This window comes from Microtus pennsylvanicus, chromosome 5, assembly GCF_037038515.1.
Source record: "Microtus pennsylvanicus isolate mMicPen1 chromosome 5, mMicPen1.hap1, whole genome shotgun sequence".
NCBI classification, from domain to species: Eukaryota; Metazoa; Chordata; class Mammalia; order Rodentia; family Cricetidae; genus Microtus; species Microtus pennsylvanicus.
In genome coordinates, this window is record NC_134583.1 from 33,707,434 (window position 1) to 33,723,593 (window position 16,160).

General features: G+C 35.7%; 1 protein-coding gene across 2 annotated transcripts in view; it reads right to left on the reverse strand.

The window, feature by feature from the left end:
• Il7 (interleukin 7) overlaps positions 1–16,160 on the reverse strand; it is a 34,755-nt gene that overhangs the window by 12,968 nt on the left and 5,627 nt on the right. The window contains exon 2 of one of the 2 annotated variants that reach the window (XM_075971462.1): positions 14,944–15,077. In XM_075971462.1, coding sequence (XP_075827577.1) covers positions 14,944–15,077 — 134 coding nt within the window. Of the gene's footprint in view, positions 1–14,943; positions 15,078–16,160 lie in introns of those variants that run through there. The other variant, XM_075971464.1, reaches the window with a different exon arrangement.

Sequence of the window (16,160 nt, forward strand, 5' to 3'; positions counted from 1 at the left end):
CCAAAAAAAAAAAAAGTTTTAGCTAAATTAATAGAGTTGAAAAAATAAATTTTATCAAAAATGCATATAAATCTTAACCCTCTTCCATATATTGATAATGCTTTTTATTTATATACTAATGCATACATTTACTTTAAAATATTTTATGTAATATTAATTAATATTTTGCAGTAAGACATGTCTTCATACATGTAATCAAAGTAAATGGTTTTTTAAAAAGATTAAATTTTGACAAATTTTTTGAAAGAGCTTAAGTCTAGATGTTTCCTATATTTGAAGATATGACTAATGGGGAAAGAGAACAGTGCAGAAGGAACTCCAGAATGAGAAAACGGAGGGAAGGCACTGTGCTCCAAAAATGCATAGCTTGTTTGGGAAATAGTAAGCAATCCTATTCATTTATACTGTTAGAAAGGTAACAGTTGATATAGGGTGAAAATTTGGGTAAGCAAACTGCAAAGAATAGTTTCCAGATAAGGAATTAGTCTTGTGTTTTGGAACAACTAGTGGGAAGTTACTGCACCAGGCTATGACATGGTCTCAGCCCTGCTTTGTAATGATAAGTACTTGTTTAGGAAATACTCAGAAAGACTCATTTTGCCTGAGAAGCAGGTTCCGTGATGGGTAGCATGAATCGTGAGAAAGAGGAAGAGGCAGGACAAATGCAGAATGATGAGAAAGCTTGCTTGCAATAATTCTGCTTTGCTGGAAGCTTGCAGCTGGGATGGTTGGCTGAAGGCTCTGGCTGCAACCTGGCAATGTCTTACTAAATAGAGAGGCACGGTTCAGTGTAAAATAAATTATATGACAATCAACTCCCAAATTGTTTTGTTTTCTGCCAAAAGGATATGGGGAAAATTTGTGGGCTGAACCACGCTTAATATATTAATATTTTGGCTAACACTTTACAAGTTCTCATCAATAAACAACTTTTACTAAGGTAACAAATAACAGGCATTTGTAAAAGCTCAGACAATCCCTATAAAATTCTATACCCCAAGTCTCTTCTTTAGTTACCCTATGCTTCTAAGGTAACAAAGACAGCTATCTGAGAACAAAAACTGCAATCTTCTTGTTTGTTTATTATATCATTATTATGAATATGAATAGTATTTTCCTGACATTTAAGAAATGAAATACACTTAATACACTGATTAAATATCCAGAAAATGCATTCTACTAAAAATTATGTAGAAATTTTAATGTGTATTACATTGTAGTAAATAACAAAACATTTAATTAAACCAAAGTGTAATATTGTTAATGTCCCACTCTTGTGGCCAAGAGTAAGTAGGTCAAGGGAAGCTCAAAACACCTGTAGTTGCTATTCTGCTCATTTAGCTTATGCTCCTAAGTCAACACGTTTTATTCTCTGTGTGATGATTATAGTTAAAACAGTAGCAGAAATAGAGAAATAAATGTTTTTACAATTAGTGTCTATGGACATTTATTATAGAGAATCCCAAGGGGGAAAATACAAAGACCTCTCCTCCAAAAAGAACCTCTACAATGTTATTTCTCAAAGTATTATTTTAGAATATCATCTTGAAGCTGCCCCACCAAATACTTAGATAACAAACATTAATATAGCTAAATTTTTGCTTATGAAAATACCTGTATACAACTTGTTTTATGGAAGAGCATAAAAAGTCAGTTGGTAAAACTGACTAGAAATATTAACATTAAATGCAAAATAAAGGAAGATCTCAAAAAAAGCAACTAATAAGTACTGGTTATTAAACAATTTTACTAAATTATATCTACACTGGATCCCTTTTGCAGAAGGTGAATGTGTATTTTATACTGGGAGGGGGGGTGCCTTCCCAGCCCTACTACAGAGTCAACTTCAGTATACAATGTGTTGTTTTATTACTTTGTGCTAGTTAAGTTGTAGTTATGTAAGACTGATGATAAGAAAGGCTGTTGCAGGAATGATATGAGTCAACATTTGGCAGGTTTCCTTGGATAACAGTGTTCATGTCAAATGCAGACACACTGCATAGTTATTGGAAACCTGGCAACACAGCCACCTGCACTCGATGCCGTGCCACAGACGGTAAAGTTTGTATACACTGCTCTGAGTATGTAGATTGGAATTGGAAGGTTTTTCTGCTTGGATAGCTCTCTTGAGAACTTCAGAGTAGACTGTCATTCTACATCAATGAAGCAGAAAAATCTGTAGACCTGAAGTTAATCATGGTATTGAAATTGGATAATGTTATAATAAGAATAGACACCAGACTTTATGCAATTCAAAATTCTAATTATGAATGAAATAAAATGAGTCTCTGGAAGAATTAAATGGGTTGTTCAAAGTCGAATGGACAATGACAAAGCAGGGCCTCTGATTCAAATGTTTTTACCTCCAGTCCAGTGTTCCTCTACTAAGGTTGGGGTGATAGGAGGGAACCTATGTTTGAAAATCTTGTGCTTCCTTAGAACAATGGCTTTCCCACACACACTAGTCCATGAAGTTTGGGGTTTCACATGTAAACTCAAGGCTCACCTAGAAGTGGACATTCCACAATGAAGGCCAGCTATAGCTTAGGGCCTCACTGGAGTTCTGGGTAGTATTGTATTATAAGAAACAAATATTTGAAGACAGAACCTACTGCATGTACTGGCTTTGTGGGAGCCTAGGCAGTTTGGATGCTCACCTTACTAGACCTGAGTGGAGGTGGGTGGTCCTTGGACTTCCCACAGGGCAGGGAACCCTGATTGCTGTTTGGGCTGACGAGGGAGGGGGACTTGATTGGGGGAGGGGGGGGGAAATGGGAGGCGGTGGTGGGGAAGAGACAGAAATCTTTAATAAATAAATAAATAAAAAGAAGTTAATAAAGACAAGTTTGTAGATTTGCATCTATAAAATGCAAAATCATTTTATATGTTTCTTAATAGAAATTTACTTGCTTGGGCCAAGCAACTTAGAGCCATTTTGAATGTGACAGGGTTTTATTCTCATCTCTTCTTAGGGATGGACGTAGGACAACAAATGTGGAAAGCATTGTTGCATGTGTTTTCTTTCTATACCGAGTTGTATGCTATGACTGATAAGCTCTTACCAAATTCAAGGGCATTGTTCCATCCGTCTTTGTCTATTAAATCATTTAATACTTATACCAATTCAATAAAGTATAGATGATGATTTTATCTTCGCTTTAGCAATAAAGAAATTTGTCAGGAAAGATTAACTTATTCATTATGACATAACTAGCAAGTGTTCTGTATGTTGATTCAGTATCCATTGTACCATGATATATGTTATACATGGCATTGCTCTCTGTAATCACCATGGTGTACAGAAAATTTTCTTCTCTGTAAATTTTGTTTCTCCATCACAGCCCTTAATACCAGTGATGACCACTAAATTAGTAACTTGTACAAATAACGTGTATTGATAGAAAAACAACTAGGGCACAGATATTATCACTATGTGGTTAAAATGTTATGTAATAACCAGTTATCTGGCTGAGATTCAACTTTCTAATCACATAGAAAAAAAGACTGAAACAGCGAACAATGTTTAGAAGTGGGTTTAAAACTAGTAAAATTAATATAAACTTGATAAAGTAGCTCTTAAAGCACAAGTATATTATCTATGCCAGACTCATCAAAGGACTAGCAGTAGGACACCTGCTGACCAAGTATAAAGCAAACGAGTCTTGCCAATAAAGGAGACTGAGGCAAAGACGTTGGAGCTAGACTTGGTCAATACTGGGATGTCCTTTCGGAGGTTCAAATGTCAATGCTGGCACATCCTTTCTCCCTGGGCGTGTCCTCTTAAGTGCACATCTAACTCTCCCACTCTGCAGTTAAAACTACTACTCTGTATCACTTGGTCTTACAAAATTCAGTTCACTTCTTCAAACTTTCCAGTTTGAATGTTTCCAAGTCTACATTTTCTAAACTTACTCAGATTTCCATCTGAGTTCTTTTGGAGCCATTCACGTTTAGGTATAAGTACTAAGCAGCCAGGTCAAATTAGGTGGTTCCTTCAACATTTTAAGCCATAATCATCCCATTGTTTTGTAATTATTTCTTCGAGAGTCAGAGTCTTATCTCTCCTTCAAAACTGTTAACTTCACAGGTCTCCGACTGAGGATGACAGACAGTTCTTTTGTATAGTTGCATACATTATTTATCAGTTTATGTACAATCCTTAAGAAGTATTGCATAAAAACATAAAAAAAAATCATTTCAGGTCCAGGATTTCAGCCTTGACTGGAGCAGTCCTATCTGATATGAGACAACTGCCTCGTTACTATCTACTCATTCTCCGGTGTCTTCTTAAAATTGAAATACCCTCCTTTAGTTACTGAAGACCATTAAAAGTAGAATGCACCATGCATCTTTTCATCGGCAGATTACAATTAGTAAATGCTGTTTTAAGAAATATTTAATTAAATGAACCATTAAGGAACATAAGATTTTCAAGAGGTCTGGAAAAACTGATTGAGATCCTGTTTTTTGCAATTTAGGAGATGATAATCACTGGTCAGCCTTAAGGTTAACATGCTGTAATAGTTGCATACTATATTAAAGTGGCAGCCAAATCAAAAACACAGAGTATGCAAACTGTAAATCTGAAATCATTACTGCTTATATGCTTTACTTTATGACTGTTTATAACCTACATGGGCTTTTATATTGATTTCAGCTCTAGCCCATTGCGTGTGTGTCTGTGTCTGTGTGGTGTGTGCTTGTGTGTGTGTTGCAAAGTGATAAGCTTAAAATCTTTCATTTCTTAGCACTATGCTCTTCCCGTGGGCTTTTTTCCTCGTGTCTTCCTGGGTTTATTTTAGGGACACAAAGTGTACCAGTACCAGGTTCAGTATATTCAAAGATTCTGGAAAGCAGAAGTGAGGTGCTCACCAGTAGAACAAATATTTCTAAAAAGGGTTGCCAAGTGGAGCAACACAATGAACTTCTGCAGACTAAGCTGTCACTCAGAAGGAGAAGGGAGTGCTTAATTTTAAATCTCAGTCCAGCTACCGTAAGCAGTCAACCAGTCAGACCACAAGGGCACAAGTACACAGTTATGTTAATTATTATATTCAATTCATATAAAGAACATGTGAAGACTGTTAGTTGTATAATTATTAGTATTATTTTGGTTTATTTGACACTGTTGCTGTTATGGTCTAAAGGTTTGCATAAACCCAGACTCAGTTGTTGAAATCTTAATTCTCAGTGTGATGAGGTAGGGCCTCTGGAAGCAATTATGTCATAAGGATAGAGCTTTCATGAAAAGAGTTCGTGCTCTTATGAAAGAGACCACAGAAAGCTCTTTTGTGCTCCTTCTACAGTGTGAGGCTATGCAAAGTACACAGTGGGCAACCAAGAAAGGCTCTTACCCTTCCTATTGTTTTGTTACTTTGTTACTTTGATATGGTCATGAGAAAAGACAGCCACTTGCCACTAAAGCATGCCAATATCTTTGACATGTAATTTTTAAGATTTTATATACTTTAGTGTACTGTAATAAGGTATATTCAGTGATTAGCTTATTTACATAGTCAATGGCGAAACGGTAGCAACTGACATGGCAGAATCTGCAGTCAGAATAAAGTCTTCTGGACTGTAAGTTAGAGTCATGAGAAAAGTAAATTAGTTGACAGCAAAGCAGAGAGGGAAATTTCTGGTAGAAATAAGTGAATCAGACTGGGTGTGCAGGCACACCCCTTTAATATTGGCACTTGTGAGTTGGAGGCTAGCCTGGTCTACAAAATGAGTTCCAGAACAACCAGGAATGTTATACAGAGAAATCCTGTCTCCAAAAAAATAAAGAAAGAAAAAAAGGAAGGAAATAAGGAAGAAAGGAAGGAAAAAAGAAAAAAAGGAAGAAAAAGGAAAAAAAGAAAAGAAAAGGAAAGGAAAAAAGACTGAGTCAAGTGACTGCCATGGCAACCAGCTGCCCTGCACTGTAATGCACTTCATTTTCTCTTGTTTTATTGGATTTTGTGAGCACTGTCTTGTGCTGTTTCTCACCTTCTCACTTTTTCTCATTTTCCTCTCTCAGTTATCTTACAGAAAAATGGAAAGTGTCCCAGAACAGCTATCCGCATCATCAAGCCTGTGCTCCTGTCGAATGGGTCTTCTGTTATAGCGAGTCATGAGGTGTGGTGAATGAACTCCCGTGATGAGGTGTGCAGTTGGTGGGCTTTAAGCTCACTCCCAAGTGAGAATGTTCTTAAAACCCTATTCATGGAGTGGAAATTACTATGTTCCCAAAGAGCTGAGACTTAGAGAACTCAGGTAAATACTGCCAGTTTTTATTCATTGTATGAAACTATATTTATTTTATGATTTTAGACATTAAGAAAACATTTCAACTTTCTAGGAAAACTAAGATTCACATATACTCCTTCCCTTTCTCAGCCTAATTTTCCCAATTGTGAATGTCTTATATTAGTGAAGCATCATCACTATAACTCATAAGCCAACGCTGAGTCATCTATATCCACTTCCTTCATCCTTTGGGCTGTAAACTTCTGCAAGTTTTCCAATGTGTGTAAAAAGCAAAATTTAATGAAGACCTATTTATCATCCTTTTGTGAACATCGCATACTATTTAAAATTGTATCCAAAAACTTATCAAATCTAATAAAGCCCACAAGTTTTCTCCTTGATTATTTTCTGTGGCTTTCATGGTGTTAAAGCTTATGGCATTTCTTGTGCAGTCTGTCTTGCTAACTTTAAGGGGAATGTATGATCTATTTAATTTTATTTCCTTGTTTCAGGGAATATTAAGTTTTCAGAACATACTGTTTTCATTCCTTTAGCCTTACAGTGAATTTGTATAGTGTCAATTTATTGAGTTTGTTTTGATTCAGTATTATGTTGGTTAAGGGAGGGGAGCAGAGAAAAATGTATAGCTCAATAAAATCAATTAACAAAAGAAAATAAAAACCTTTTGGTATTTTATAAACTTTAACTCCAACTACAGGGAATGGAGGTGAGACTCAGCAATTGAGTGCTTACTGCTTCTGCAGATGATCCAAGTTCGGTTCCCATCACCCATGTCAGATGGTGCAAAACCAATTGTAACTCCAGGTACAGGTGCTGGAAGAGAGCATCAGCTTCCATGGAGCTGAAATTAAAGGTATTTGTAAGACACATGACATTGCTGTTGAAAACCAAGCTTGGGTCCTCTGCAAGAGCAGTATGTGCTTTTAACTATCAGTCATCTTTTCAACGTGACTTTGTATTTTAATTTTTATTTTTGTCTTTTTAAAATAATTTATTGTAAGGCAAAAATATTTAGCTCTTAAAAGACTACTTGCTTCCTTAAATTATACTGCATTCATTCACATTCTTTTAAAATTTTTTATTTATGGGCATTGGTGTTTTGCCTCCATGAGGGTGTTGGGTACCATGGAACTGGAGTTACAAACAGCTGTGGGCTTCCATGCGAATTGAACCTAGGTCCTGTGGAAGAAAACCCAGTGCTCTTAACCACTGAGCCATCTCCCCAGCCTCTCATTCATGTTCTTCTGTTCACATATAGGAAATGTTTTACAGTCCAGCCTACTTGGATATAATTTAATTTCCATTTTGGTCAATTTAATTTTTTGTTATTTGCAAACATTTAAACAGTATGTTCATAATTGTACTTTTTTCAAATTTATATTTTTTTATGTGTGTAGGTATATAATGGATTAAGGCCAGAGGACATCTTTTTTATAATTGGCTTTCTTCAGCCTTTATGTGAATCTCAGAAACTGAACTGAAGTCTTCAGGCTACTTTTTAAATTGTTGAATAATTTTACTCATTCCTCTGAGTGCCTTGCCATCCCTATTTAGACATATTTTAAAGTAACAATTTATGATAATTTGATCTTTCATTCATCACTTCTGCTAGCAAACCAATCAAATGCAACATTGAAGCCCACAACTTGAAAGAGTTGTTAAGTACAACAGAGTATCATTCTTATGGTAGAAATTTAAGGAAAATAACTCCAGTGTCAGAAACAGGAAAAATGCACACCCAGAGACTGGGAAATGAGGCAGGGCCATGCTGTGGAATCAGTCTCACGGAGATCAGGAGATGGCCTGTCTTGACCATATGGGAAGTTAACAGCATGAATAGGACCATACAAATGGTACGGAAATGTATTAAATGGTAAGGAATTTAGTGATGAGTGAGGTGAAGAAGAGGGGACTGTTAAGAGTGGTTCAGGAGGTCAGGATTCAATGATAAGCCAAATGCTAATGAATTAGCTAAGTAAACAGAAGCAGAACAGGCTAAAAGTGATACATAATCAGTTCACTAGTATATATAGTATAGGTGGCTAGATATTTTTATTGATATTTGAATTAAATGCTTTCTAAAGTTCATAGGAAAAGTATGGATCAAAAACTATTTGAAAGCTATAAGTGCAAAGATATTCAATCTGTGAAGAACCCCAGAAAAGAAATAGAGGCAAAGATATAAGAAGTTACAAACCTGTTATTCATTAGAGTTTCATTTATAACACTATGGCAACTTTTAATTGACAATAATTAGACTGGGCCATTTTCAGACACTGTGCATTTCTAGCAATGATGTTGATTTGAAATATAGGCAGAAATCTGTTCTCATGACTAAGAATTCAACAGTGCAGCCATACCAGTGAGGGTTAAACAACGTGGTTTATGAAACACTTATATAAGCATTCAAACTTACTCATTTCAGAAAGTTCCTGGTACTTGATGAAAAGATTATATTCAACAAACTTAAAGTTATTTTTGTATTAAATAGAGACAAACAGAGCATTTCCTCTAAAATCAAGAATGAGGTGAGGATGCCTACTCTCCCTCTGTTACTTAATATAGAGCTTGAAAACCTAGTGGATGCTATGAGAGCCTATGACTCTATCAGGAACTGTAGTTCTGTTGCTTGTCACAAGACAAATACCAGATCCCTTAGCCTTTTATAGTTCCAGACTCCTACATGGCCCATACATCTCTTATACTTGATTTGAAGGAAACAGGGACAATCTCATCCATATCTTGCAGTTCAAGAATGATGACAACCCATTCTACAAACCCTGTCGCATTTTTACACAACCTGTAAATGTATCGAAGTTCTTTTCTTCAATCCATGGCCTAGGTTAGAAGCTAATATCACCCATGTTTATTCAGTTGGGAATGGGCAAGGGTGTGGGTGTGGATGCTGTACTTCAAGAACATCTCAAATGTTCTAGCATCACTGACACTTGCTATGCTAGACCTAAAGAATATCAAATAAATGTCTGGAAGCTCCAGAACTCTAGCCACCAGGATCATACCTTGTAGTAACATTTACATTTGTCCCCATGAAAACTAAAGATGATCTCTTCCACAGGCCATGGATCTTGTCGAAAGCCAATGGTGAAAAATTCACTGGTATCATTGTGCTTGTCTCACATGTTTTATAAAAGGATCTCTTCTTGGTTTATAACCCAGAGACTGCACTTTTCTGTATCACAGGAACTGGAGAAGATAATTCTCTGTTTTCTTCAAAATAGCTTCAGAATGATGGGTATTTAGCAACTGTCACTACCCATTCCTGTCTTGTGGTACTCGGAGACAGTTTTACAGATTGTGTATCAGCATAACCATAACTGCTGCCATCACATCTCCAAGTGCCACAAGTGCTTGGTCTGTAGGGCCTGAGGGCATACACATTTAGAAGTCCACATCATCTTAAACAATGGACTACTGCATTTATGAGTCACTTCAATCTAGACCATCAAGGCATTTATAGGCTCTTTGTCATTGGTTACACCTAAAGAAATCACATGAATATTAAACTTTTTAAGTTATCCAGAATCAGACAAAGCATTGACTGATACCTTACATCTTATTTAAATGAAAAATTGTCCTCAAAGAAAAGATACTCAATAAAATAAGAGAAGTGCTTCATTATATGCGCATAAGTTATTTCAGAGAAACTAAGATGCATGAAAAACCAAGGAACTGTGATACCTCCAGTGAGGTACAGATTGATTCTTCAGGAATAGATCACAATTGGAAGGAAATCCATAAAATGCATGAAAAAAAGAATCAAAATAAGGAAGCTAAAGAAACACAAAAGGATGTGGATAGGTGACACAATGAAATGAGAAAAACAAAACCAAAAGCAAACAAGCAAAAAAAAAATCATGAGCAGGAGAGTCAACATAGAAATTATATCAAGTCATCAGGAATCTTAGAGATGTATATTTCAGTCTTAAATTTAAAGAAATAGAAGAAACATAAGGACAAATTTCTAAACTTGGAAGATAAAATAACTAAAGAAAACAACAGGAAAATGAAGGAATAGAACAATTAATGTATAGAAATATTAAAATGTTAAAATAGTACATAGAAATATTAAAATATTTAAAACACCATTAAGAGAACAATTACTTGTATTACAGAAATTTTAGAAGAACACACATACAGAAAGCACTGAGAAATTTAACAGAATGAAAGTTAAAGAGTCCCCACAACTTTGAATTTGGGCACAGATAACCAGATCCAAGGAACTTCAAGGATCCTGACTGCACTCATTCAAACAAGACCTTCTCCAGAATAGTTTCATATTCAAAATATGAAAGTACAAGACACGTAGAACTCTAAAACCAGTGCAAGAAAAATATCACCTATAAATGAAACTTCATTAGAATGACAGCAGATTTATCCACAAAATTCACATATGCCAGAAAGGAATGGAATGATACATTAAAACTCTGATGTGAAAAAACCTGCCAATCAAGAAATAAGTGTTTTCTAGAAAAGCAAAAACTGACAGAATTCACCACCACAAGACCAGAGTCCTTCAGTGGAAATAAGGATGCTAACTACTATTCTGAATATACTACTGAACAAATTCATAGACAAAAAAGTCAGAAAAGAAAAGAATTAAGTCTTGAAGAAATGGAGATATCTTATAAAACAGAAAAAGAAAACAGCAAAATGACTAAAGGAAGCCTAAATTTATAGATAATAACCTTGAGTATAGATGCATGTAGGTCATCAATCAAAATACACAGATTTAATGAATGAATAACAACAAAAAAAGTGAGGCCTAATTATACAACTATATATCGAAACTCATTCTACTGGCAAAGGCAAGCAGAAGTTGAAAGTGTTGAAGATAGACAATGCAAAGAAAAATAAAGTGATATGGGTTATAATATGCTAATAAAGCAATCAATGAACAGAATATATAATAATTATAAACACATATACACCCAATGCTAGACTATCCAATACATAAAGCAGACACTCATAGACGTAAGAGTAGAGATTCACTACAATGCTAGTTAGTTGGAGACTTTAGCATCTGATTTTCACAGTAAGAAAATAGTTCAAACAGAAAATCAGCAAGTAAGAATTAGGGTTGAATCATATTATAGAATAAAAGGACCTAATAGGTATTTAGAAAACATTCCAACCAACAACACTAGAATATACATTTTCTTTCTTGAGACGCAGAATATTCTCCAGAATAGATCATATGTTAGGTTACAAATAAATACCAGTAGTTTTTTTTAAAAGTCATCGTATCATGTGCTTTTCCAGGCACAGTATAATCAATGAAAAGTGAGAAATCACAACAGGAAACACATTGTTATTAAGGATCCATATTATCTTTTATCACTATTAAGTTTCCATATCTTACAAGAATAACTTTCAGCTTCCTGAACGTGATGTATCTTGTAAACCACACTTTTCACCCTATGCTGAAATTGTGACCCCATGATGTCCAGCCACCACTTTTCCTGATAAACTCCAGTGATAGATGACTGCCCTTTTGCCTTGTGAAAACGTGTCTTCCCAGACACCTTGATGACCCTCCCTCCACAGGATGCATTCTTGCCCTTATTTTTGTTACCTCCTTTCCAACAGTCAATTAACTCCACAGCTTTTTCCTATCAACCCTTCCCCTTCCTCATAAAAGGAACCTCAAAAGTCAGTGAAGGGTGGCTCCTGAAGATCCCAGTGTAAGGTGAAGCAGCTGTCAGGCCAGGCTCTTGTGTGCCTCTGCATGAAGTTTGATTAATGAAGCAGTCATGGAAATGGTTTTCCCTCTTACGACTAACATAGATCATATGTTAGGTTACAAATTAAATATCAATAAAACTTTTAGAAAAGGAATTATGTCATGTGTCTTTGCAGAGCACAATGAATTAAACTAGAAATCAATTAAAGGAAGAACAATACGTATCACAATCTATAAGACACATCTTTAGTTATTATTTAGTTATTGTTTATAATGATAAATGAATACATTAAAAGTAAATAGAAAATTTCCAAATAAACACGCTAACAATACACTTCAAAGTTTCTAAACTACAAAATAAAGATAAAGTTCATAGAAAATAAACTTAAAAGAAAAATAAATTAAATTATAAACCAAAATAGATCAAGTAAATGCATTAATATTTTGAAAATATAAACAAAATTGGCAAATGTTTAGTTAGAGACAAAGGGAGAACTAAACCAGTAAAACCAGAAACATAAAAGGAGACCCTAACTGATGCACAGAACTGTGAAGAATATACTGTGAACAACTGTTACAAATAACTTGCACAGCTAAAGAAATGTTCAGAAAGGGAGCAATCTATCATCTATCTATCTATCTATCTATCTATCTATCTATCTATCTATCTATCTATCTATCTATCATCTATCTATCTATCTATCTATCATCTATCTATCAACTATCTATCTATCTATCTATCTATCATCTATCTATCTATCATCTATCTATTTATCTATCATCTATCTATCTTTCTATCTATCTATCATCTATCTATCTCTATCTATCATCTATCTATCAATCATCTATCTATCTATCATCTATCTATCTATCATCTATCTATCTATCATCTATCTATCATCTATCTATCTATCTATCTATCTATCTATCTATCTATCTATCTATCTATCTATCTATCTATCTATCTATCTTTAAGAAAGGTTTCTGTGTAGCTCTGGCTATCCTGGAATACACTCTGTGGACCAGGGTAGGCTCAAACTCAGATTCACCTGCCTCTGCCTCCTGAATGCTACAATCCTGGGGAACAAGAGTTACAGATGGTTGCTAGTCATGTGAGTGCTGGGAATCAAACCAGAGGCCTTCTGGAAGAGCAGCCAGTGTTCTGAACCCTTAAGTCATCTCTCTACACTCCCTCGCCAATAATAATTTAAACATGCAAAACTTTTTTGTAACTAGCAATTGAAGAAATGCGAAGTAAAATAAATAGACAGCTTAACAGTGAAGAAGACTGCCTGATCTTTAGAGGACTGGAATTTGTGTGGCTTACAGTCACCTCTAACTCCAGCATCAGGGGACACAATACCCCATCTGATCTCTCTAAGCACTCAGAGGCACTTACTTCACTCTCATACAGACACAGGCAGATAAATATTACCAAAAAGAAATGTGATAAGAACATCTTTCTTTTTTGAGAATTCTAAACATTAAGTGATTTTGCTGAGGAAGAAGAAGAACAGATCACAGCAAGCATTTTATATACTCTAGCACTGATGAGGTCTTCTTCAGAACAAAATCTGCTGAGGTCTGTCAAGCCTTTAGCATGCTCTCAGTGACTAAATCTGCTCTGCAGTCTCTGCAGTAGCAATTCGTGATGACTTTCTCTTCTCTTTTCCTCAGATTAACAAAAACATCTTTAGGATCACACTGCCATCCCATTACTTAGTTGGACCTACAGAGATTTCTCCCATGCCTTCTCAGTCCATCTTCATAAGAGTAGCCATGCCTTGCCACCAGGAGTAACATCATTGCTCTTGCTCTGGTTTCTGGTTGAATGTGTTGAGATAACCTACTCTATATTTTCAGGAAAAGATGTGCCATGACTTGGTTAAATAAACCTCCTCTGTTAAATTTACAACAATTTCTTCCCTCAGTCCCCTTTCTTTACATTTTTTGCATATATACCTTTACTTGTTGACTGCTATTGAAATAATACTATTTATTTCTGTGCACAGGTAATACAATTGAATCACATGTATATCATCTTGGTGAAAAAGATCAATTTAGAAGCAACATTTAAAGTATTCAATTTCCCAATACTATGAAATAGAAAACTTAGAAAGTACTGAGTGGTGGGTATGCTTTTACTTCCTGTCAGTTGGCAAACAACATAGAACTTTATGTCCCAGTATTCATTAACCACTTTGCATTTTCTCTACCTCTTCCAGAGGCAAAACAGTTTTCCAAGGTACTAGTCCACTTCACTGTATGTAGCAGGGATATTAAAGAAGACCTTCAACAATGTCTTCTATGTTTTGAACACTAGGGAACGGTTTTGTTTGCCACATAAGACTTCAGTCTGACTAAAAAGGTAAGTCTACTGATTAAATCAACCTTAGATGATAACTTTTACTGTATTGTCTATGTGAAGACCACAAAGAAATGCCATCAGCAACAAAGTCCTGCAACAAAGTAGTGATTCTAAAAAGATTGCAAGACACAAGGTTAACTTACAAAAAACAAAAGTCTGTATATATACCAGCAATAAATACATGCAATTTGAAATGAAAGCCAGCATTATTTAGAATCCTGCTATATATGGAATATTTCCATAGAAGTCTACTGATTATGGATATGATTTGTATGGAGAAAGGTACAAACTCTGATGAAAGAAACCAAAGAAATACACAATCGGATGGTGTGACAACTTATGCTAATGTATAAAAGACTCTCTCCTAAAGACGGGAATTCATAGGCCTCACCAAATAAAATATGTAGATGACACTGGGCATCTTATACATTACAAGGAAGAATTTGACTCACACTTCTAAGAAAAATAATCAAGTTTGAAAGGCTGAAATATGGGCATGATTGCAGCTACTCACCTCCTTCCTGATCAAGAATCACAGTGTGTCTCTGATTATAGGACTAAATAACAAAAGCATATTCACATTTCCCAGAAGGTGAGAATGCAAGGAAACAAAACAAGCACGTACCAATTCATCGATGCTGACCATCAGCACACTCTCATATGCTTTACCTTCTTTATCTTGAATGTGGCAGTCAGATGATGTGACAGGCAACAGAACAAGGATCAGGGGAGGAATTCCAAAGATATATCTAAAAGAAACTGCACCCAACAGTTAATGAGCCCAAGGTAGATGCCACAACATGTTATACGAGGTTGTGTTTTACAGTTGTAATGAACACCTATATCTAATAATTTTAAACATACATCTCAATTCTCGCATAGTACAAAAAGATCTATAAAAATGAAACAGAGACAGCTAACCTGAGCTAGCAGAAGCTCATGGACCCTGGACCAACAGCCGGGGATCATGCATGGGACCAAACTAGGCCCTATGAATGTGGGTTACAGTTATATGGCTTGGATTGTTGTGGGGCGGGCAAGGGGGGGGACTCTGGTGGTGGGACCAGGACTTACCCAGGGTTTATGAATTGCCTTTTTGGAGCCTATTCCCTATGGTGAGATACCTTGCTGAGCCTTGATGCAGGAGGGAGGAACTTGGGTCTGCTCCAACTTGGTATGACAGTCTTTGTTGGGTCCCCAAAGGAAGCCATACCCCCTTTGAGGAGTGGATGTAGGGTGGGATGGGGAGGAAGAAGGGGGCAGAAGAAGCAAAGGGATGGGGAAATGGGATTGGTATGTGAAATGAAAAAAATTTACATAAACATCCCTCTCTCTCTCTCTCTCTCTCTCTCTATATATATATATATATATATATATATATATATATATATAATAACATTTTCTGACAAGGGAAATCAAAGACTTCTGAAAGATATTCAGTAGGGGAGAGTGTGACAGTTTCGTCAGTTGGATTTGTAGCAAATATGCTGAAAAGTCACACATTATTTAAAATACATGAAAGATGTCATATGAATGCTTATTTATACAGAACATAGCCCTCATGAAGGCAAATCCAGTTCTTCTCTGGAGGAAGTGATGTGGGGGGTACCTCTTTGCTTCTGCACTATGGTGGTTCATTATTTGTAATGATGAATCTTAGAGAGCTTTACCTTCCCCAAACTCTGATCTTCTCCATATTTTATTATTTTACACATATATTTTTACAAAGACTTAGATTCTGTTCAAGAATGCTCTCTCTTAATTCTTTTCATGGTAAGAATATCTCAAGCAATAGACTCACGCCTTCTCAGCTGATGGTTTATGATTGCTTTTTGTAAGACT